At 52.9% G+C, this 23597-nt stretch overlaps 1 protein-coding gene across 1 annotated transcript; it reads right to left on the reverse strand.

Annotated features, from left to right (window-relative positions):
* Positions 1–6199: 6199 nt before the first annotated feature.
* On the reverse strand, positions 6200–23502 carry MAT1A (methionine adenosyltransferase 1A). Its single transcript, XM_082720135.1, has 10 exons — positions 23282–23502; positions 22854–23199; positions 18986–19063; positions 18068–18190; positions 15139–15251; positions 14745–14888; positions 10412–10630; positions 9137–9319; positions 8709–8842; positions 6200–8145 (listed from the first exon to the last, which is right to left on the reverse strand). Exons 2-10 carry the CDS (start codon positions 22945–22947, stop codon positions 8043–8045), a joined length of 1191 nt encoding a protein of 396 aa, XP_082576261.1. The 5' UTR covers positions 22948–23199; positions 23282–23502; the 3' UTR covers positions 6200–8042.
* Between the last annotated feature and the right edge of the window lie 95 nt (positions 23503–23597).

A 23597-nucleotide genomic window follows, 5' to 3' on the forward strand; every position in this document is an offset into this window, starting at 1 on the left:
AAGACTGAGGGCCCCAGTTGCCCAGATCCCTCACCACCTGGAGAGGTAGAGCAGAACTGAGAATCCCAGCCTGTACTTACCTTTGGTGCCATGAGTAGCTGAGATGGTTTAACCCTGGCCAGGGCCCTGATCATAAAGAGGCAGTAGCTCTGCCTGGCCCAGACCACCAGGAATGTCCCTGGGTCCCTCACTGCACACACATGCCCTCTGTGCAATCAGCAGGGCCCAGGCATTCTTTCATCAACTATCTCACGGAGACCATGAAGTAACCCTTGCCGTTTTCTTGTCCCAGAGCAACACAGAAGCATCAGCAGAGACAAAGTTCTCTGATATCTCTCATGTCTCCAGGGGCTGAATTGCTCGCACATGATAGCATTGTTGCTGAAGAAATAGCAAATTCTGTCATCCCATTAAATTTAACTCCCTGTATTTTCTAGAAACCATAATATGATGAGAATAATTTAAATAATCACTAAAATGCTGTCCAGGGTTTCTTTATAATACTGAGAAAAAGTGAGAGCTGAGAAAATCTGAGGAAAAAAAAAAATACTTATGTAAAAAAGAAGTTTTCAAAAAATAAAAACAAATGTAGAATATCCAAAAGCACATTTGAGGGCACCTGGGTGACTTTTTCGGTCGAGCCTCTGACTGTTGGTTTTGGCTCAGGTTGTGATCTCATGGCTGGCGGGATGGAGCCCTGCTTTGGGGTCTGCACTCCGCCGGGAGTCTGCTTGAGATTCTCTCCCTTGGCCCCTCACGCTCCGCGCACTCTTTCTCTGAAATAAATAAAATCTTAAACAAAAACCCCACATTTGAACAAAATAAGAGATTACATGCTGGTTCAGAGTTTGCCCCCCCATCCGGTCACACTGTGGGCCCCGTGAAGCCAGCTTATTTCCGATCTGGACAAGGAGCGCAGGGAGGATGGCGACCCCTCGTGGAGATGAGAAAAAAGGCAAGAGAAATGCAGCTAAAATTAAATCGTACAACTTGCAGCCCATTGATGCAGAGCGTGACATCCCAGAAGAATTCACTGCCCTTTTAATGTTGATGTTTCATTAGACTAAAGGCAACCTTGACGATAGCCGGACCTGCAAGGTGATGTAGGTCCGACTTTCAGCATGCAGGAATCCCTCTGAGACTTACGCTATCCCTAAACCCACTGACAAAATAGTAGGTAGTCAGTCACTCCTCACAATCTCAGCACAGCTCTTTCTCCCCGCAGGTCCTGAGCCTGTGCCATAATAAAAGGCGCCTACCTGCGCTGTGAAATGTCTCAAGAATTCTTTTTTGAATGCTGTGCTTGACAACCTCCATGAGTGGGAAGCCAGCTCCGGGATTACTTCAGGTTTCCTGGAGGAAAAGGATGGAAGAAAACCTCCTCCTGCCATAACCTCCACATGTGAACTCACTGGAAACACGGCCCTTGGGAATGAAGAACAGGGACCAGGGGACGGCCTGGTTGCCAGAGCGGGGCTCAGGGGCAGGGAGCACACGCTCCTTGACAAAGACTCTGCCTGCATCACGGACACACCAGCATCCACGTCTAGAAACTCTGGTTCAGTCACCACTTTCATTGTTCTTGGGCCCAAGTCTGCACCTCCCGACTGGAGGCGATGGGGTTTTTCTCAGCCTCCTATACTCTGGACCAACCCTCATGAGCTTCCAGTTCAAGGGGTGGAATCTGATTCTGAGAAGAAACTGCTCTTTCCACATTTCCTCAAGATCTTTGAACCACTTTTGGTGGTCCATTTCAGACATACATGTCCGGGACTTCAGGTACCTCTGGGTTTTTGTCTCCTTCTACCCCCTGGGGCAAAACATTTTTCTGGAACTCATGCGGAACTGCTGCCGGCATGTTCCTGGTCCCTCTGGACACAGTGTCTCTCGCTAGTGGAACAAGTCAGTCAAAAACAAGAGAGCTAGGACCAGGGCACCTACCCCAACACTGTCCACCATCTCCCACTGAATTTCAGAGAGAGAGCAAGACTTTGTCTCAGATACTGATGTTCCAAAGCTGCGCCTGGTAATCAGGGAGGGCCATCATTCCACTGGCGCCAGCTCTGGATTTTAAGAACGTCTTAAATTTCAGCTATTTGCCAAAATACAATATTACATTTTTAAAGTTTTATTTCTTGAAGAGTGGAGTTGATCAGCTTTCATTTCTTGTGGTTTTTCCTATTTCTTTTCATGACATCTCTTTGCTCCCGTCCTTACACTTTGTTCACTTACTACTGGGGTTTTCTTGCTTCTTATTGATCTGATTCCATTCCATTGAAATTGCAAATATTTTTTGTCACATCTCTTTGACCTTTTGAGTTTTCTCCCCCAGTGCACGTCTCTTTTTTATGAGACTAGATTTGACGATTTAGTTCCCTTGCAACTTCTGAGTTTCCCACTGTCCTGTGAGAGCCACATCAAGTGGCTCTTGTGCAACTGCCTTATTTCAAGGGACACCCAGGAACCCCTTTGTTACAGATGCCGGGGTTGCAAATACCCCCCATTTCCAGGGGTTGTTTCCTGCTTCCCACTGAATTTTACCGAACCCACATTTTTTGACTTCCAGAGCTGCCATGAGCTACACCCAGACCACAGCCCCTTTGCTTTACTTCCTCAAAACCTTTCTCATGAAGGTGTCATGGTAAGAAAGCAGGAGACCTCACAGCCCAGGGACCAGGTGTCTGTCATCCTGCTTTTTTTTTTTTTTTTTCAGCTTTTTTCAGATAAAATGGACATGTAACATTGTGTAAGTTTAAGGCAATAACATGCTGGTTTGATACATCTATACATTGTGAAGTGATCACCCCTGTTGCGCTAGCTTATGCTTCCAACACATCCCATAATTACCCATTTCTGGGCTGTGACGAGAACATTTAAGATTTAGTCTCTTGGCAACTTCCAAGGACACTTGCTATAAGCACCCTGCTGTGCAATAGATCCCTAGAATCTACTCATCTTTGGACTGGAAGTTTGTTTCATTTGTACAGCGTCTCCCCCATTTCTCCCACTTCACAGCCTCTGGTAACCACTCTTCTGTTTCTACGAGTTTGGTGTTTTAAGATTCCACATACAATGATATCATAGAGCACTTGTCTTTCTCTGCCTGAATTTTTAAAAATATTTTATTTACTTATTGAGAGAGCACATGAGCAGGGGGAGGGGCAGAGGAGAGGGAGAGACACAAAATCTCAAGTAGATCCCCTGTTAAGCAGGGAGTCTCATGTGGGACCCGATCTCATGACCCCGAGATCATGACATGAGCCGAAAGCAAGAGTTGGTTGCTCAGCCAACTGAGCCATCCAGGTGCCCCTGCATGACTTATTTTAGCATAAGGCCCTCAAGGTTCATCCAAGTTTTTGCAAATGCTAGGATGTCCTTCTTTTTTCACGGCTGAGTAATATTCCATCCTGTATCTGTACCACATCATCTATAACCATTTGTCTGTCGATGGACACTTAGGCTCTTTGCATATCTTATTGCATCACACTGCTTCTCACATTGTGTCTGCATCACATATACTCCAGGGAATTTGTCACAGGCAAAAATTTCTTCTAAATTCCCCACCCCAAGCCTTTCACCACAGCCACCACTGCTGAGATGCTGATTCTAATTCTCATTTCCCTACTTCTCTGGCTTCTGCCACCTCTAAAATCCCTTTCAGACCAACGTCTCCCCTGCCCGTCCTGACTGCCTCCCTGCCCAGTGTCACCTTCCTCGGGCTTCTCTGCAGAAAATGGGGCTTGTCATCTTGTCATCCCATGTCTACATCTTGTATTGAAAGATTAAAATGCCAAGTGACTGTTGTAGAAGTCCTCACCGGGGGCCCCCGGGTGGCCTAGGTTAAGTGTCTGCCTTTGGCTCAGGTCATGATCCCAGGGTCCTGGGATCGAGTTCCTCATCTGGTTCACTGCTCAGTGAGGAGTCTGCTTCTCCCTCTGTCTCTGCCTGCTGCTCCCCCTGCATGTGCGTGTGCTCTCTGCCACACACAAACACACAGAGAAAACAAACAAACAAACAAATAAATAAATAAGAAGTCCTTACAGTCATAACACTACATGTTAAGGGGTGCCTTAAAAAAATTTCTTTTGAAAATTGTAATTTGTATCTCTGGGCACCTGAGCCTGGCACAGAAACTGCCAGAGGGCAAGCAGGATCCTCATCTCTTCCAAGACCTCTTTGCTAAGGAGAGCTCAAGGGCAGGAGAGACAGACACGCCTAGAATCCATTCTCTGATCTGACTACAACAAGCTACCCCTCTGTGCCAAGCCCTGCACTGGATCCAGGTATGAAACGGCAAAACGGAGCCGACAAGGTAAGACCTCGAGAATTCCAAGTCCTGTGGAAGCAACAGGCATGAAAAAGCAAGCACTGACGTCCATAAAGCATGGCAGCCTTTGAAGCCCAGGAGCAGATAGAGATGGCGGTGGGCATAATTTATGGAGCACGTTTGAGAGTGTCCTTCTGGAGGGTGACTGGTAAACTGAGGTTGGAAGGATGCAGAGGTACCACTACATGAAGAGAAGGGAAGGTGGGTGTGGACGAGTCATGAAGGGGGTGGGCCCCAGGGAGGTTTAAACAAGGAAATACGTATTTACACATTGTGTTAGATATTAAACAAGAAACTAAAAATGGGTACAAATGGGAGGTTACAAGGAAGGCGTTTTTCAGAAAGACAGAAATTTCTTCTGAAACCTCCAGGATGAGATGGAGCATCCATTTGAAAAGACAGAAGAGTATCACAGACAGAATGGCATGTGCAAAAGTCCTGAGGTGAGAATGAGCTGGGCCTGTTCAAGGAAGCCAGAGAAGCTGGGGAGTCTGGACTATGGTGACAGGGGATGGAACCCAGAATGAGGCTGAACAGATAGACACTGGGCGGGCACATGGGACAGTGATGGCTTAGTCATGCATCCTGAAATTTATTCAGTGTCTAGTAGAAGTCTAGTAGAAGTCTAGTAGAAGTACCAACAGATTAAAAGTTGGGGTGGAAAGAAGAGGCTGTAATGCCTCTTCTTCCTGTTCCCAGCCACCACCCATCTCCGCACACTGAAGTCCCTGGACCCCTGAGGCCTTCTATCATCTAACCCATCAGTATCATTGCTCATGGGTGAGCCCTCCCTGGCCCCAGACACACCATCTCCACTTGACTTCCCAGGACACCTCACTGTCCTACTAACCTCCCCCCCACCCATGTCTCTCACCACTTCCACAACACTGTGACACTGGAGGGCTTCATGAAAGACTTAGTGGCTCAGAAGTGGCTTCTCCTTCTGCTCTCTCTGATCATTTGCCCTTTGGTGTCCATAAAACCCATTCCTTCACTGCCTTCTCTCTCAGGCAAGGTTGCTGCATGGCCCCTGTAGTATCTGCCCAAGTCACAGATACTGTCTCATGCAAGCCTGTGGCCTTTGGCTTTCTCCACGCCGCTGCCACATTCCCAGGTGTTGGCCACACTTCTGCCCTTCCTGGCACCCAGCCATCTCAAAGCCTCCTTATACGGTTTTCCCCTCAGCCTGGACCCAGACATTTCTCCAGAGCAGGGTCCTCTCCCCAGAGCCTGCTTATAGGACACAGTGCAGAAAGCCCCCCACCCCCCAAACCCAGCTGCATGTACCCTTAGGACTGCCTTTCCAGGGGCTTCTGCTCCCACAGTCTGCTAATCCAAATGTCCCCTGTGAATTCTCCTCACACAGTGTGTAAACAGGGGATTACAGAGCTCATCTCTCTGCACACCAAAACCCTCCTGCACTTCCTTCATTTGACTTCATTGATTCGGCCACGGGACAGCATGGCCGGAGGGGCCCCCTCATGACAGTCGTGCTGCAGGTAGTCCACAGGGAGGGCACCAGGCCCCGGGGCAGTAGCACGTGGTGACGGAGCATGCGCACTCAGGAGTCGGGGGGCTGCTTGCCAGCCGGGTGCCTGCATCACCTTCCTCACTCCCTGGGCCTCAGGTTCTCCCCATGAAACTCAGCGGGTGTGGTGAGGGATAAATAGACACGGTGACAACGCAGTCGCTGGGGATGAGAAGCCTTCATCTCTGGTGGAGAAGCCCACGCAGACAGGAACAGGGGGCCCTGGGCAGGGAAACACAGAGCAGGGGGTACCCCCTTTGCTCAGGGCTGGGGAATGCTCCTCAGAGCTGGAGCGTCTGGAGGTTTGCCGACAAAAACTAAGCATAGAGTAGTTGTTCCTCCAGTCTGATTCACGAAGGACTGTTTATTGTTTTATTTATCCTGTCCTAGCAGGTACTATTAACAATGAAGATTCCAGTTTCTTATAAACAATGTTGACCCCCAAAAAGATCTTGTTTCTCTAGGGGGTGGGAAAAGTACACCATCGTGAATTTTGACTTCTAATGCGGCCCGAGTGAGAGGAACTCATGGCCCACAAACCTGCAGCCCCTCTCCTGGAAGGAGCTTGAGACTTGCTGGGTGACCTGCGCCCACAGACACATCGGAGCCTCCAGAGTGGACACAAGCTCTGGGCTTAGATGCAAATTCGGGCTTCTTTTTCCTTCCCAGAAGAGCTGCCTTTTCTCTGACAGAAAGAGAAGAAGAGCCTCGGGTCTTTGTGCTTTGGGCCCCAAGCTCCAATGCAGACTGTCTGCTCCCCAGATGGGGCTTCATGGGCTGCCCGTTCAGCCAGAACCAGCACCACATGCCCTGGGAAGAAGCCCAGTCTTCAGTGTTCTCTTGGGACCCACAGGGGGCCCTACCTGAGCCTGTGGTCCAGGCAGCTAGGGAAAAGGCAGAAATGCTGTCAGAGGCCCAGGCTGAGGACAGATAGGGTGGGAAGTGCTGGCCAGGGATGGAAAGGCAGGGGGATTGTGCAGCTTCCAAGATCCCAGCACACTGAGGACCACTCGGGCCCCGTGGGTACCATGGCCCAGCAGCCACCTGGCAAAGGCAGGATCTCCTCAGCACATCCCAGCCAACTTGTCTACCACTGGGATTTCAGCTATGCCGCCTGGGTCACTATTTAACATCACATGTTCGGGCCTCACCCCTGGCCTCCCTGGAAGGGGCATCTGAGGGGCTCACCCACTTATTCCAATGGCACTCAGATAACAAGGCCAAAGAGAGAGAAGGACTTGAAAGACACAGGGTTCTGGTGCTCCGTCTGAAAGGCTGGCCCCCTGAGCTAGGACAAGCTGCGTCTCTGTCCTGTCTTTGCATACGACTGCCCAGGGCTCACCGAGAGCCAGGGGTTAATCCCCTAATCGCAGAAACACCAGGTCTTCAGGGAAGAAGACACAAAGCTTCCTCTCAAATCTGCTTTGTTGTTGCTCGGGCCTGCATCTGGCACGAGGTGGGAACAGGGCTTGGCAGGGGGCAGGGGGTGCGTATGGGTTCCTGAGTCAGAGCTCCTGGACTCATGTCTAGGTCCTGACACGTAGCTGTGGGACCCTGGGAAAGTTACCTAGGTAGTCTGTGCCTCAGTTTCCCTCTATAGAAGTGGGGGTGTGGTGTCGCCCCATCATGTTGCAGTGAAGAAGAAATGAGATCAGTAATCAGCTCCGTCCCTCGCGCAAGTGTGGATACGTGGGAGAGGTCAGCCCTGCTCCTGTCCCGGCCAGGTGCCTCGCCCAGGGGGCCTCCGGGAAGGCCCTGGCTCTGAGCACGGGCCTCAGATGTGAAGGGCAGACCTGGCCCGCCCAGGATCCCTGGGACCTGTGATGGAGGAGCGGGCCACTCACGGGGCGGTGAGTGAGGGGATTTACTCTTGACAGGGGTGGTTTTTCCACTAAATTAACATGGCCTTGGTCTGAGGGGAAAGCAGGGGAACATTGTGATTACCCTCCTGAGGAGGTGTGACTCCCAGCAGCAAGCCTCCTGCCATTCACAGTGATGACAGCTCCCGGCTAACCCTCAGGGTGTGGCCTGGTCCAGGAGGGGGTGACTCGGGTTGCGGGGGGGGGGCACCCTGGGAGGGTAGTCAGAGCCCTGGGTCTGGGACATGTGAGAGCTGGGATCCTGAAGAAGAGGAACCAGGCCACCCAGACCCCTCCAGAGCCAGGTCAGGCCCCACTCCCACCAGCTCTAAAACACAAGCTTCTTGGGAATCTCCCACGGGAACTCGCTTCTTCCGAAATGGCCGTAGCACGCCGTCTTCTGGTAGATGGGCTTCTTCAAATCCAAATCCCTGCATAGTCAGCAAAGGAAAGGGTCACTTTAAGTGGAAAAAGAGCAGAGTTTCTCTGAATTTTGAACACAGGAGTGACTAACAGTGTGACGATCTTTGCAGGGAGTCACTGGCCCTTAGGAGACAGGCTCAGCCAGACGCACCCAGGACCCAGAATCTGAACTCTGGCCTCACTGAGCCTCACTCCTCTCCTCTCCACGCCACTGGCCTGCTGTAGCCCTGTAACATGGCCAAGCTCCAGAAAGCAGGGATGGCATTAGACACAAGGGTAGATGGGACTAGACCTGCTGGCTCACTCTCAGCATTTGGCCTTACAACTGCTTTCCTATGACCCCCCACCTGCTCAAAGATGGCCCCACTGCCATCAGCATCTCCAGGCCAGCCTCCTCCAGCCTGAAAGCAGGCATCCTGCATTTGGGGAGTGTGTCATGCTGGGCCAAAAGCCTGGAGGTCCTCCTGCTTTGGAGAGGCTGAAAGTCCTTCTGTTTCTCTTCCAGCAGAGCTGAGCCTCTGCGTGAGGGAGGAGGAAGGGCCTGTCAGATAGGGACGGGTGGCGCTTTTACCTGACAATGACACCGGGCCGAAGGTCAAAGTTCTTATTGACCACATCTAGCAGCTCTCTCTCTGTCTTCTGAGAGGTTCCGTAGGTGAAGATGGAAATGGACAGTGGCTCAGCCACACCAATGGCGTAGGAAACCTTCCAGAAGAGAGCAGCGTCAGGGACAGAAGGCTCTGTGCCTCTCCAGGCAGCTGGACCACCCATCACTTGCCCCACGTGCTCCCCAGCCTTGTCTGCCTAGAAGAATCCCCACCACCTTCGCAGGGAGCAGCCCTTTCTGTAGAGGACTCTCTCCTTGAAGATTTTTTCCACCTCCCTCACGTTTTCAGGGTCCGTGCCCCAGAGCCCTTGGCAAAGTCTGTGGGCTTCCCCGCAGCCCAGCATGTCCTCACCCAGGGCCAAGATGGGAGGCTCAGAGTGGGGCCCGCGCACCTGCACCAGCACTCTCCGGCAGAGGCCCGCTTTCACCAAGGACTTGGCCACCCAGCGGGCCGCATATGCCGCCGAACGGTCCACCTTGGTGTAGTCCTTCCCCGAGAAGGCCCCGCCACCGTGTGCCCCCCAGCCTCCATAGGTGTCCACGATAATCTTACGGCCAGTGACGCCTGCGTCCCCCTGTATAGGAAAAGGGGACAAGGAGGAGATGAGAACCAGAGTGCCAAAAGGGCAGGGCAGAGAGACCATGGCAGCACCCTGAGGGCCACTGGACTTACGTGGCAAGGGCTCCCTGAGGCTGCCTGTGGGCATTTTTAAAAAACTTTCCCTGTCCCTAAAGCTGGAAACCTTGGTCTCTAACCTCAGTTCAGTCACTGACCCATTACAGAAGCCAGGTAAGCTGACAGAGCCCCATCAGCAAGTGCAGACGATGGGCCAGAGGCTCTCTGGAACCCCAGCCAGAGCCTACTTCAGGCTTTGCTCTTGTGAGACTGTCATGCTGGAGAAATCCAGCTGCAGGAGGGAGCTGTGCTGTGACAGGTACACCCCGGACTGTGGCCCTGGCTGGTGGCACCCAGCACAGGCCATGAGGCCCGTTTCCCCACGTCGCTGCTCTGTGCTGCGATCACCATGTCCTTAGCGGGCAGGGGCTCCACATTCAGGGCTTTGGGGAAAGACTGCGTACTCTACACCCAGGCTTTGAGATCCACAATTCCCACTGGCACATCTAGGCTTTGAGAAGTCCTATAGGAAATGACAGTAAGCTTTGCCTTTCTTTTACCCCATGTCCCTGTACTACATTCGGGCACAGAACCAGCTAAGGACTGCTGGCAGAGGTCAGTAGCCTCTCTGGGGAGCTCTGCCAATCCCTACTTCCTCTCTCTGGGAGAGAGAAAAGAAAGGGGGAAGTAGGGGTCCCCATCAAAACACCTGCCGCACACGAGTTTAAGGTAACCTGTGGCAAAAACTCCGTAATACCCCCTGGGAAAGGCCCATCACCTGCAATGGTGAGTTGGGAGAGGCAGCAGCATGGGCAAGTATGACCGGGGGGCGGGGGGCCAGGCCGCACTAGGTGGGAGAGTCCTGGGGACATGTCATTCCGCACGCACTGATGTGCACACAACCAGCCCCACGAGTGAGAGCTGAGCTCGTGTTTTGTCCAAGGCCAGATGTGGCCGAGCCACGCAAAGCTACCCGCTCTGCTGTGCTTGGGCAGGTGAGCAACCCAGTAACAAGGACAAATCAGGACTCTGCTCAGAGGCAAGGGCGCACCTGGGGACCGCCAATGACAAACCGCCCGCTGGGCTGCAGGTGGTAGATGGTGTCTTCATCCAGGTACTTGGCGGGCACCACGGCCTTGATCACCTGCTCCTTCAGGGCCTTGCGCATGGCCTCCAGGGTTATGTCCTCATTGTGCTGCACAGAGATGACGATGGTGTGGATACGCACAGGGATGACAGCGCCATTGTCCTGGATGTACTGAACTGTCACCTGTTGGGTCACAAGAGCAGGAGGAGACACGGTAAGTTCCTGCCCTGAGCTGAGGACACATCGCTATCAGGCTCCCGGGAGCCAAGTTGGGGTAGGGGGCAGGGGGGCTCCTGTCCTCTCCAAGGGCCTCCGGGAAAGTTAATCTGACATATTCTCATATTTGAGTAACGGCCCCACGCTAAATATGGGATGACTGGGTATGAGGCATAAGTAGTTCCCACCTTGGATCCCTATTAGTGCCCCCTAGAGACTCAGGGTTACAGAGTTTCTCCTTTATCTGTGACCCAACAAGATTCCCCCGCTTCTCAGAGGGCACTGGGTACCAACAAATGTCCAAATGGCCAAAGCCCTCTCTTGACCCTCCACGGCCTGGAACCAAGGTATCCTGGCTCCTGCCAAGAAGCACAGGCGTCCGCCTGACCCAGCCCCTCAGGGGAGGAGCTTTGTAAGTGTATGGGCCCAGGGGACTTGCCTGCTGTAGGGACAGGGTAAGAGGGACTCAGGTCAGGCTGGCTGAAACTGAGGGGGCAAAAAGCCCCGCATGACTGCCATCTGGGTATCTAAGCTCAAGCAAGGAAAAGCCGAGAGCCCATGGAAGGAAGGAGCCCACGTGCAGGACCCCTGGAAGTGAGCAGTGTGATGCTCCCTTCTACCCAACTGCATCAGTGCTGCACCCGTTCTGGGCCCTGCCGAGTCCTATTTAAGTCATCCCAGCAAGATTGGCATTCTTATCTCCACTTTACAATTGAGAAAAACAAGGTAGGAGCAGTGGAGCAACTTGTCTGAAGTCACACAGCAGTCAGATAAAAGCCAAAAAGCCAACCCTGTTCTGACCCATCCAAAAGCTGGCGTCATCCCCACAGCAGCACAGACAAAATCCTCCTTCACAGACCCGGGGCCACGCTGACCCGTCAGCGAGCACAAGAGGCCGATGTCACAGACTGATCTGACCGGTGGCCAAGGACTGCGGTCTGGGCACACCAGGCTGACAGAGCGAGAGGGAGGGGGACAATGAGGACAGCAGGTGAACCTGGGAAAGCAGTTACCGCCTCAAGGTGGGGGAAGCGGTTGCTAGCCCTGGGGCTGTGTGGCCTGGTAGCCGGGGCACTGCCCAGCAGAAGGCTGCCACTCAGGGCTTGGAGGGACACTCGGGAGTCAGAGGCCCCTGTGCCGCCTGAGGCATTGTGGACACACTGGGTGGAGGGTGGGGGTGCCTGGGGTGTGTGGGGCCCGTAGGAGTGCAGCTAGGCCAGATGGCCCTGGTAGCAACACCGGCTGCCAGGCGAAACACTATTCTTATGCCAGGGCTTGAGAGGACCATGGGACAGCCAACAGTGCCTCCCTGGGGCTGTGCCTGTGGCAGGATCTCTGCCCGCCCAAGGGCCCTCTGCTATCTACCAAGTACTGGGCCTGTTTCCAGCTCCTACTCTGTGCCCTGCCTGCTTCGAAAAGCCTGAGGTGGAGTCCAGAAGAAGGAAGGGCCTCGCCCACGTGACATCCGATCCTAGCACGAGAGGCAGGGGCACAGGGACATCTGTGGTGGGGGCTCCCAGGAGGGGAGGTCTGTGACCGGCTCTGGGACCAGACCCACTGCGTGGGCATCAGGCCCAGGAGAAGGCTCCTGCCCTGAGGAGCTGCAGGGCCCGTCTTCCCCCCTCGCCTGCTCCTTGGACGTCCCACTAGGCCAGCCGTGAGCCCTGGGCTTCCGTGTAGAGCCACACAACTGGGGCAGGGCGAAGAGCTCCAAGTGCGTCCCTTATCTCACCATGTCAGCAAGATGTGGGGAAAAACACACCATGGAAAACACCATTCTGACCAGGTATAAAAATAGCCGTCCACACTGCCACTTGAGTCTCATATCAGCAGCAAGCATTTGTTCAGGTGGAAAGACTCATCCTGTTCACAGTCAACACTGTGCTGAGGTCATGAAAGCCCTTCTCCAGCGGGCTCGGGAGCCGGCCCAGAAACCGGTCCTGACCCAGGACGGCTCACGGGGAGGCACTGCTTGCAGGACTGTGGGACAGCTGGCCGGGGCCGATGCACCCCCGCACCTCCACGAGGGTGCTGCCAGGGGCTCAGCCCCCCTGCAGCAGGTCAGTGAGGTGGACTTCCGTGTCCAGGTAGCAATAAGAGGCTTCTGGGTAGCCCTGCAGGAAGGGAGCCCCCAGAAGAGCACATCCTGGCCCCCCAGCTCCCATTGTGGACTTGGGAGCCTCCAAGTACTACGCGGGATGATGCAGGCCTTCCCTGTTTTGGCCGGTCCCATGGGGGTGCCTCCGGGCCTCACGGCCACACAAGGAAAAGGAAAACCCTGTAGCTCGACTTCCTCCCACCCCTGTTCCACGATTCTGTGTTCTGAGAATCTCCACCCCAGTTTCCACTGTAGCGCTGCTCTGCCTCAGGACGGGCCCAGGTGCCCCAGTGCCTCCTGTGTGCCCCTCTCTTTCAATCCCACCAGTCTTTGCATGTCAGCTCCCCTGCCCCACAACCTCGGAGCACCCCTGAGGAGTACTGAGGGCTCCCCTTCCCACCTAGGGGTCCCTTGGAGAACATCAGGAAGGGTTTGCTTTAGGCCACAAGTGCACTTCCTTGCCCCTTTCAGCCCAGCGGCGACCTCTGCCCTGTGCGGCCTCCCACCGGGGCTGAGAAGGATGCACCTCGGGATAACGGGACAGTCACGTGCTTTGTGCTGAGCCACACAACCACGTGGGCCCGATTCCAACTACAGGAACAAGAGAAGGCCCCGTCAGGTGGCAGCCACCAGGGAAAGCCACAGGAGGTGGGAGCTTTGCGGGCCACTGATGGAGAGGGGAGGACCTGAGAAGATTCCATGTAAGGTGGAGGGTGGGAGCACAGGTGCAAAGCACTAGAAATAAGGGGAACAGGAGTGAAATCAGCCAGATTAAGCAGCCTGGGGGAGGGGAGGTAGAGGAAGGTAAAACTGGGAGACCATAAAAGGCTTGGAATCCCAGAATAACAAGTAGGGTTCTGTCCCCCTATAGGAAGCAGAAAACTACAGAGGATTCTATTCTATATTGGCTAACTGAACATAATAATTAAAAAAAAGAAGAAGAAGAAGAAGAAGAAGAAGAAATTTAAAGTCCAAAGGGAGTTAAGGGGTGTTTCCAGGCAGAGAGAATCCTTGGTGTGGATCCTGGCCTTGGGAACCAGGCTGGAGAGGAAGAGATGCTCTCAAGGGAAAGCACAGAGCAAAGCAGGGTGGAGATGGGGGGTTGGGAGGCACTGAGCTGGAGGCAGGGACACCACTGCACTCCTTTGAGCTGTGGAGGAGACAACACGGAGGCCACAGGCACAGGTGTTTACAGGGTGGATGGGAAACACGGCTGCTGATTCAGAGAGCTGGCAGGCAGAAGCTCAGGACGCTGAGAGAGACATGGTGGAAACTGGGCAGAAGTGCGGGTGGAGGGGGAGAGGGTGTGAAGAAGGGCCCAGGACCTGTTGGAGGGCAGAGGAGGAGCTGGGAAGGCAGCTCTGGGAAAGGGTCACCAGGGTTAAACTAGGCAGGACGCAGAAATAGGGGGCAGACTGGGGGCCTCCACGTCCACACCTGCATCACGGTCGACCTTCAAATGTGGACATGGGTGAGGATTTCCCCACCACATGGAGCAGCGAGGTCAGGGCCCGAGGCGACAGGGAGTCCAAAACAGCAAAGGGAGAGCCTTTTTATGGGAAACGGGTAAAGAGTCATAGCGAGACACAGACAGCCCTTGACAACTCGGTGTTCAGTCCTTGCTCAAGGTGGGGAGACCTGTGGAGCTGGAAGGACAGTGACCGATGTCTGAAACCGATCAAGCACCATGTGGCAGGGAGCAGGGAGTCATGTGACCAGGGTCAATATATGCTAAGAGGGCAACAAAAAAAGATCTAGAACTGCTCTGTTTTTCTGTATTTTAAACATTTTTCATAATAAAATTGGGAGAGAAAACATCTAGACCTGAAGAGTTTTCAAACAAAGAGTTCTTTTCACAATCAGTAACTCTTGAGTGTCCAGACTGAACATTTTGATCCGAGTGATGACATGAAACCAAGAGGGCCACGGGGTGCAGGAAGGGGGTGTCTGGGGCTCCGTGGGAGGTGAGAGGAGGAAGCTCACCTGAGTTTTGGAGTCAGGCCGCAGCCAGGGGAGGACCCCGGAGCGTCTGAGGTCCGCCATCCGGGCGTTGAGCTTGTGAGCGAGGATGATAGTGAGGGGCATGCACTCTTCTGTCTCGTCGGTGGCATAGCCGAACATCAAGCCCTGCAGCCAGGGAGAGGGCCGGCCGAGCAAGGCCCACGTTAGACGGTGGGAACATCCTTCCGATCGAACACTTGACTGGCACTCTCGGGTGTATTGGGTGCCTCGTGCATGTACCACCCACACGGGACATCACCCCATCCAGTGCTTGTGACCTTCCCGGCCAGCTCCTCCCCGGAGTCTGAGCCAGGGCAGAGAGAGACAGTGCTATTCCCACGACCTGACACCGCGCCCATTTTCCCTGTGTACTTACCTGATCCCCGGCCCCGACATCCTCTTCATTTCTGTCTAGATGCACACACTGGGCAATATCTGGGGACTGCTGCTCCAAAGCCACCAGCACGTTGCAGGTCTTGAAGTCAAAGCCTAAGCAGAAGGGAAAGTGGGCCTCAGTGTGGGGGGACGGGTCAGGCAGAGCGTGGCTGTGAGCTTCCTGGCGGACTGCTCAGCTCCTCATGTACCATCCGGTGTTGAGGTGGGTGGTCTGTAACCAGCTGTGGTCGGTCGGGCTCAAAGCTGAGGCCCAGGGATGGGAAGCCCATGTACCCTTCCCATACCATCATCCAGAACTCTAAGTCAAAAAAAACCCTCTACAGGGCATTTTACTATATTAAATTATACCCAGATTATATAAAAACCAGAGCTACAGCTGCTCGGGCTGAAGAGCAGGTGGGTCACTCTGGCCCTGACCCCTTAAGCACCTTCTAAGACCAGGCTGAAAATCACCTTCCATCACTGCAGTTCCGGAGCCCAGGTATGTGCCTGACGCAGGTATTGAATATACTGGACACATATAATACACAGGAATTACCCAGACAGGCTCCCAGACCTAGATAGAGTCCTCTGATCCCAAGCTATGCACACGGCTTGGAGGATAACGGAAAAGGCATCCCGCTGGAGCCCGAGGCCCCATCCCCCCTATCCCCAAAGGTCAGGCACAGAGATGGAGGCTGTTCTCCCCAGCAAAGGGCCGTAGGCCGAGAACTGGTTCGCAGAGGTTTGGGGGGCGGCAGCCCAGCCCAAGGAGCCCCGGGGAGGGGCTGCTGCACCTGGACAGCACACTCATCTCCCTGTTAGTCTTCGGGTCTTGCCAGGCTCAGTCATGGGGACTGCATGAATGAGGGGCTGAAACTCACAGAGGCCCCACTACAAGGTCAAGTGTTAGTGGCAGGCTGAGTAGCTGCCACTCTCTTGCCAGTCGGTTCTATCCAGGCTGTCAGCGTGAGCTCACTACAACCGACCAACCAGCCAACCCAGATCCAGTCTGCTGCTCCTGTGCATGCTTCACGTGGGGACCTCCCGCCAAATGAAGCAGAACGCAGCCCCTCAGCTCCACGCAGCCCCTCCCTGCTGAACGGCCCCAGCCAAGCACTTGGGTATAGCCTTCAGCGTGGCTCGCTTTTCTACCTCCACTTTATGTCTCTGTGCAGAACACTCCTCCTCCGACTCCCCATCCCCACACACCCAAATCCAACCAGCTCTCAGTAAACGCCCCTGGACCGTCCCTCCTTCTCCCTTCCGTCACTGCGCACTGTGCCACTGACTGGACACTGGCCACCTGATACCGCATCATCTAATGCCAGGCAGCACCCCAACCCTGGAAATATCAGGTAGCCTCTGTCCCTTGCACCTTCCTGCTCCCAGCAAATGTTTTTGAACACACAAACCAATGAACCATCTTTAGAGGGCTGCCAAGGACTCACCGTTGTGCATTAAACACTTTGCATTTTTCCTAACCACAGTGAATCATCTCAGTACTGCAAATCCATCAAGCGCTCCAAGTGATTTGGAAACAAATTTTGGGAATTCAGGGGACTAAGGGGAGAGGAGCAGGGCCCGGAAAGGCAGCTGCCCAGCGACTGTGCAGCCCAAAGCAGTGAGGGGCAGGTAGCCTGGGGCCCCGCTAGGGCAGCTGCCACGCTGCGTGGGCTCCTATGGGTACAGGCACCGGGATAAGCTGGGCACGCAGAAATTCCGCCAGCAGCAGAGCTAGCCTCTCTCTTGCTTCACTCTTTCTTGAAGACATGGCCTTCTGGGAAGTTTCCCTTCTGCATAGCGCAGAACAAGACTCACTCTTGAATAAGGTCTACACAAATGTAAACAATTGGCTTCTCCTTGTGGAACGGGGTGAAGGCTCTGCAGGGTAGCCTGTCGGGAAGCTACTGCCTGGGAACAGTGCTTCCTCTATGAACACCCTCGTGTGCTGACTGGGAGATTCTGCCCATGCTCACTGGTCCTCCTCCTGCTGATTCCCAACACAGTCCCCCCAAACTGTCACGTGCTCAAGGGAGTGCTCTGGGCAGCTCAGAAGGTGGCTGCCCTGAGCTTCTGTGTCCGCACCTGCAGTGGCGAGGGGTTCCCACTCATAGGTGTGCACTGCCTCATTCCAGCCTGCCCTGACCATAGCGGTGGCACACGTCGCCCTAAAGACCCAGTAGCTGGGATGTCCGTGCACACAGGTCTTCGGCTTCTGGCTCTTGTGGGCGGTCCTCTGAGGCCACTCCAGGCTGAGCCCCATCCCATCCTGCCCTGTCTCAGATGTTGGAATTTGCTTTGGACCCTCCTGTTCTTTCCAGATGTCACTCCCCCTGATCGCGGAGCTTCTCCTCACTCCTGCCAGGGCCTGTGTCCCTTTCCTGGAATGCAAGTCCCAACACTGCCTGGCACTGGAGCCCACCTCGGCCAGCCTGCCCCCTTCACCTGCCATAGCTACCACTTCTAGACAGAGTTGACTTTTTCTCTATCATGAGAAGCAGAAAGCACAGGGGTCTACACAGGCAGCCGATTGCTGGCTGTCGCTTTACACAAAGGGTGGACATTCCCAAGCTTTAGTTTCCTCATCTGCGGGAGGAGTACAGCAGAGGGCTCAAACAATGAAAAAGGACACGTCCCCAGCAGGGGGCAGCTCCTCTCCTCGGTGGGTGCTTCTCTCTTTCAAAGCTTTCGCCTGCACCAAGAAGACCAGAGTTGAAACAGACGGACGGACAGACATGGGCTAGTTCAACTGGACGCCATCACATGGACCACCATGCTGTTCCCAGAGACTTTGACCCCTGACCCTGCCAGACGGGCCTAGGCATGTTTTCTTCCCGGGGGTCTTTGCCCTCACCGAGGACCGAGAGCCTCAGCTCAGACACACTGTCGGGGCACCCATGCGTCTCAGACCCGGGGCCCCGCCTCACCCTTGGCGGAGTCGTCGTAGCCAATGTGCCTGATGGCGTCTCTCACCACCCGCTGGTAGTCCACGGTGGCCGTGGAGGTGATCTCGCCGCACAGCAGCACCATGCCCGTCTTGCACACCGTCTCTGCGAGAGAGGGAGGAAAGTGGGTGGCCACGAGCCAGCCAAGGGAAGCCCCTCCCAGACCCTTGTGGAGAGTCTTACAAGGCACAAATTCTGGAAATAAAAGACTAAAGCTAACAAACAGAGTACATCCCAGCAGAAGGGCTGAGCACATGTAAGAGCCACCCAGAGAACTGCACCTCGGACAGAATGGGTCACACCTCACTCTCGCAGCGAGCGCCTCCTGCTTGTGTCATCTCGAACCACTTATTTAACCTCTCTCAGTCTGCTTCCCCAACTGCTACCCAAATACAGTACTTCTAGGGACTGCCGTGTGGCTCAGAGTGAGACGATGGGGGTAGGTGGCTGTCACAAGGAATGCGGTCCAACATGCCCTGGCGTCCAGGACGCCTCGCCCACCCCTTTTTGATGACACTGCACCGCAGGCTGAAATCCTGAGAGCAAGGAGGACCAACCATCTCACTGGCTCTTCACCAAGCTATTGGGGTGAGGTCCACCCTCCGAGGGTGCAGGTCCCTGCAGGGCTCCAAGCAGGGGCTAGGGCAGCCCTGGAGAGGGAAGGAGCCATCTGGGCAGTGCACAGGGAGGACAGTGAGGCTCTGGTCTCCATGTAGGCACCCCTGCCCTGTGACCTTGGCCAAGGCCCCAATTCAGCTGCACCCATGACCACATTGGGGAGCCCCCCAGGTGCTGGGGTCCCTGACCCCCACTGTGCCAAGAGCCCTGGCACAGGCACAGGCAAAGAGCTCAAGCCCAGCCCATGAGGTCTTCCGCAGGGAGGGAGCAGGCGTTTCTCACCACAGGCCACCTTGGCATTGGGGTCCTGCTTCAGATGGGCATCCAGCACTGCATCACTGATCTGGTCGCAGATCTTATCTGCACAAGAATGAACATGTATGAGAATCACAGAAGTATCAGGTATAACAAACTGAAATGTTAAAATAATTAGGTATTTGGTAAGTTTACATATCAAATTTATCTACCAAAGAAGATACTGTCTTAAATATAAAAAATTAGAAACTTTTTGAAATTTTTATTTCTTCTCCTTTCTGCCTAATTTTGGATGATTTATATTATATAAACTCAAGGCATTCCCGAAAAAAGAAGTACATTCCATAATCAGTTCTAAGAGACTAAAGCAATTCACTTACAGAGACACAACACACACACACACACACACACACACACACACACACACACACATTCTCCTAGTAAAAAGCCTCTCATTCTTCAAGATATTCCCTTTAAGTCTAAAATCTAGAAAACTCCTAGAAATAGAAGTTAAAACAGCTAACAACATCGGTAAGATTAGGTGCCAACACGTAAAGTCAGATGGGACAACAGATACATTGCGCCGCAGGTTCTAGAAGCTGTGTGTGCTATGTATATGATACTACGCCCAAATCCACCAGGATTTCCAGAGGAGAGCTTCTACACATCATTCCTGTTCTGCAGAACATTTTCATAAGCAGCTCTGGGATCACGCCCACGGTCACGCAGCCTCCTGAAGGCTATTTGTCCTCTTAGCTGGGTTTGACCTCAGTCAAGGTGGGACTGACAATGGCTCAGCGGAGCTGAGATTTGATCTTCTTTTTCCACTACTTGCCTTAAGGACTCTACATGGTTGAGCCTGCAGACCCTCAGTGCAGTGCACTGTGGAAAAATCCAGTCTTGCCTTGGGTTGGGTGAACTGCCAATGTTCACAGACTCAGAAATAAAAGTGACATCTATTTACACATATTATATCTCATTTAATGTTTAAAATATCCATAGAGTTTGCTCTTAGTAGAGTCATAAGGGTTTCTTCTCAGCTCTATCAAGGTATAATTGGTATACAAAAAAAAAAAAACCTGCATAAAACTAAAGTATATAATTTGGGGAGTCTGGACATGTGAATACACTTATGTGACCATCACCATAAACAAGGTAAGAAACATAGCCATCACCTCCAGAAGCTTCCTTGTGTCCTTCTGTTGTGTTTTTGCTTTTCAGTTTTCATATTAAGGACCCAGACCCAGAACCAAGTGATTCTGCTCTCAAAAGCACATCACTTAAAATGTTAACGTCAATGCTACTTAAAATATTAATCTGCGGGGCGCCTGTGTGGCTCAGTGGGTTAAGCCTCTGCCTTCGACTCAGGTCATGATCTCAGGGTCCTGGGATGGAGCCCCACATCGGGCTCTCTGCTGAGCAGAGAGCCTGCTTCCGCCTCTCTCTCTGCCTGCTTCTCTGCCTGCTTGTGATCTATTCCTGTCAAAAAGATAAATAAAATCTTTTTGAAAAAATATTAATCTGCCATTCAAGGTGCATCCTCTAAACTTGCCTTGGGGAAATGCTCCTACACCTTGAGGCTCTCTGTGCAACCTCCTGCCAGCGGCAGAGCCGACAGTAAATCTAGGTTTATCTGAGGCCACTGCCTCCACACATCCCTACCAAGGAAGGCCTGATGCTAAAATATCCCTTTAGGCCCACCTGTCAGGACTGCTAGGGCTGCCCATGTGCCCGCTGTGGATGACTGTTTCTTTCAAGGACACAGGTCACATGTCCACAGTCCACCCAGGGAGGTGGGATAAGGGGTATTAGGGATAAAGCTAGAGCTGAGCGGGACACCTGGGTGGCTCAGTGGGTTAAGCCACTGCCTTTGGCTCAGGTCATGATCTCAGGGTCCTGGGATTGAGTCCCCGAATAGGGCTCTCTGCTCAGCAGGGAGCCTGCTTTCCTCTCTCTCTCTCTCTCTCTCTCTCTCTGTGCCTGCCTCTCCGTCTACTTGTGATTTCTCTCTGTCAAATAAATAAATAAAATCTTTAAAAAAACAAAAAAACAAAAAAAACCCTAGAGCTGAGCAAGAGTGTTAAGATAGCTCCACAGACTAAAGGAATGCCTAAGGAGGCCCTTTCTGTACTGTTTCTTCAGGCTTTTGGAATTTCTATCACTATCGCTCAGTAGCTTTAAGGTAGCCTATCGCTGCTTTTCTGGGAAGTTGGAAAAGCATTGGTATCACCCTCCTGGTGGAGAAGAAGTCAGTGCTAGAATGACAAGCAAGCCATCACCAAGGTTTAGGGGAAGCTGAATTACATGGACAGTTCATTGTTCGTGGCAAGAGAAAGGAGAGTCAGACGAACTGAAAGGCTACCATTAAGTGGACAAAACAGCCAACTGGATGGCTAGAATTTTTCTTCTCTGTCCACTGAGCGTACTGCTGTATGTACAAGGGGACCACTGGCCACTGCGTGTCAAGTGCCCACATCCTCTGAGTGGGGTAAATCCTTCTCCTAACCCGTATATGGTCTTCATGGGTTACACGTGGAAATAAGTCCAAGGTTACAAGCATTGTAGACCCAGAGACTTTATAAAGTTGTGCATGATGAAAGAGGCTGTTTGTTTTGAATTGAGCTAAGTCACCTACAAAACTCAATGTAAGCCAACGTTTCTCAATAGCGGTACTGTTGACATTTGGGGCTGGAAAATTCTTTGTTGCAGGGGGAGGGTCCTGGGCATTCGGGATGTTTGGAAGCTTAGCTGGCTTCCAGCCACTAAGGGTCAGGAGCACCCCCTACCCCTCACGCAGAGTTCTGTCAGACAGCCAAAAAATTGGTTTCAGGAAGACAATACAAAATGCCCTTAGGGGAAAAGGGCAACATCGCCCCCTGTTGCGAACCACTGGCTAAAGCATATGGAAGGAGTGGGGTGAGGAGATGATGAAAGCTGAGCTAGGAGTATGAAAGAAAGTGGAGGAGGAACAGGAAGAAAAGACAGCCTTGGTGATAAGTTACCGTAACTTCAAATGTTCAAATGAATTTTGAAGAAGTGCTTAAAAGTCATAAATCAATGTGTCTAGCCCTAGGATTCTTCTACAACAGTGATTCTCAGAATGTGTTTCCCACAGCAGCAGCATCATCTCCTGAGAACTTTATTGAAAACGTCAATCTTGAGCCTCAACCAAGACCTACTAAATCAGAGACTCAGGGGGTGGGTACGCAACTGTACACCAGCAAGCCTGCCGGGGGAAGCGGATGCTCACAGAGGTCTGAGAACCACTGACCTCCAGCCTGAGGCTCTGATCATGGGCCTCGCTGCTCACGTGTGCGAACCTCTCCCACTTCCCCCCACACCAAAAACTGCTCAAATGTTCTTCCTCTTCAGGAGGTCACCTGTACTTCTCTCAGCTAACACACTTGAGGCCTTCAGGACCTGGTGATCTATCTCAGCGACTACTAGAATGTGCCGTTCATGCCTAGCCTGCATGTGCCTTACATGCAAAACTCAGTGATCTTGTCCACAGGAACATTCCCTGTTGACTTAAGTCACTCATTGATAATAAAGCTTTATTCTCGCCCCCACCAAAAATATATATAAAGTGGATATCTGATGACACACGTCCCCCGTATACTATGTTCCGTCAACCCAGGGGATGTTCTCTGCTGTAGCCCCATCACGTGGAGATGCTGGAGGCGGGCACAGAGCGAGCCTTGGGCTTCATTGCCTGAACACTTCCCAGTTCATACTCAGTGGCTGTTTTACAAAACTACAAACTAATAGAATGAAAAACGCCTCATACCGCACCTCCAGAGGTCCCGCAGAGTAACCAACACAAACTGTCTTTAAGGCCTCTGGTAAAATGACTCCCCTGGCAGCAGCTGCCATGAGCCCATGACCACCTACTCACCCGGGTGCCCCTCTCCAACCGACTCTGAGGTGAACATGAACGCTCCTTCTTCACTTAGAGAATGGTCGCACAAGCCATCCACCGGGCCATTCATCTCGGCACGCTTCTCCACTCAGCTTCTTCAGGGTACCGATTTCAGGCTGTGACTTTGCCTGAGATTTGCTTGGGGTTTTGGTTTTGTTGGTTTTTTTTCCTTCTGTAAACCCAACAGGCTTGTCTTTGGCAGAGCCACAGGGCTCACTTCTGCCGACCAGCCTGAGAGCACATGAGAGGAAGGTGAGGAGGGAGGGACTGGCACAGCCGTGTCACTCCCTCTGACTGGTCACAGCTTGCTCCTGAGTGACTCCTATATATGGAAAAGTGAAAGTGCCTGAATAATCATGTGAGAAAATTGGAGGAGTCCATTTCCTGGGAGGGGTTCTTCTTACCTTGAGGGATTCCAGTCGTCAGCTCGGACGTCCCAAGCACAGGCATCTGGTCAGTGTGTGGAAAAGAAGGCTGTGTAGATGCTGCAGAACTGAAGCTCCTTTGGGACCCTGCTTCAGCTCTGCAGCTAATCTCCATATTGCTCCAAGGTTAACATACCACGTTGGAGGTATGGGGTCTGTGGTGACTCAGGGATACAAACAGGCAGCCAGGTACTCTTTCCCAGAGATACGGTTTAGGCAAAGCCTGCAACACAGGGTGACCTGCTCTATTGGGTGCTGGCCTTCCTCCCCCACACCTTGTCTGGCTCGGGCTCTC

Source organism: Mustela nivalis (genome assembly GCF_964662115.1).
Source record: "Mustela nivalis genome assembly, chromosome: 2".
Taxonomy (NCBI): domain Eukaryota; kingdom Metazoa; phylum Chordata; class Mammalia; order Carnivora; family Mustelidae; genus Mustela; species Mustela nivalis.

Excerpts from the sequence above, each read along its gene's own strand:
- MAT1A (XM_082720135.1), bottom strand. The coding sequence starts at position 22,947 with ATGAATGGCCCGGTGGATGGCTTGTGCGACCATTCTCTAAGTGAAGAA. Across the intron at positions 15,252-18,067 it reads CTACGACGACTCCGCCAAGG|GCTTTGACTTCAAGACCTGC; the intron begins GTGAGGCGGGGC and ends CCTTCTGCTTAG. Across the intron at positions 8,843-9,136 it reads GCCGGAGAGTGCTGGTGCAG|GTTTCCTACGCCATTGGTGT; the intron begins GTGCGCGGGCCC and ends CTCTTCTGGAAG.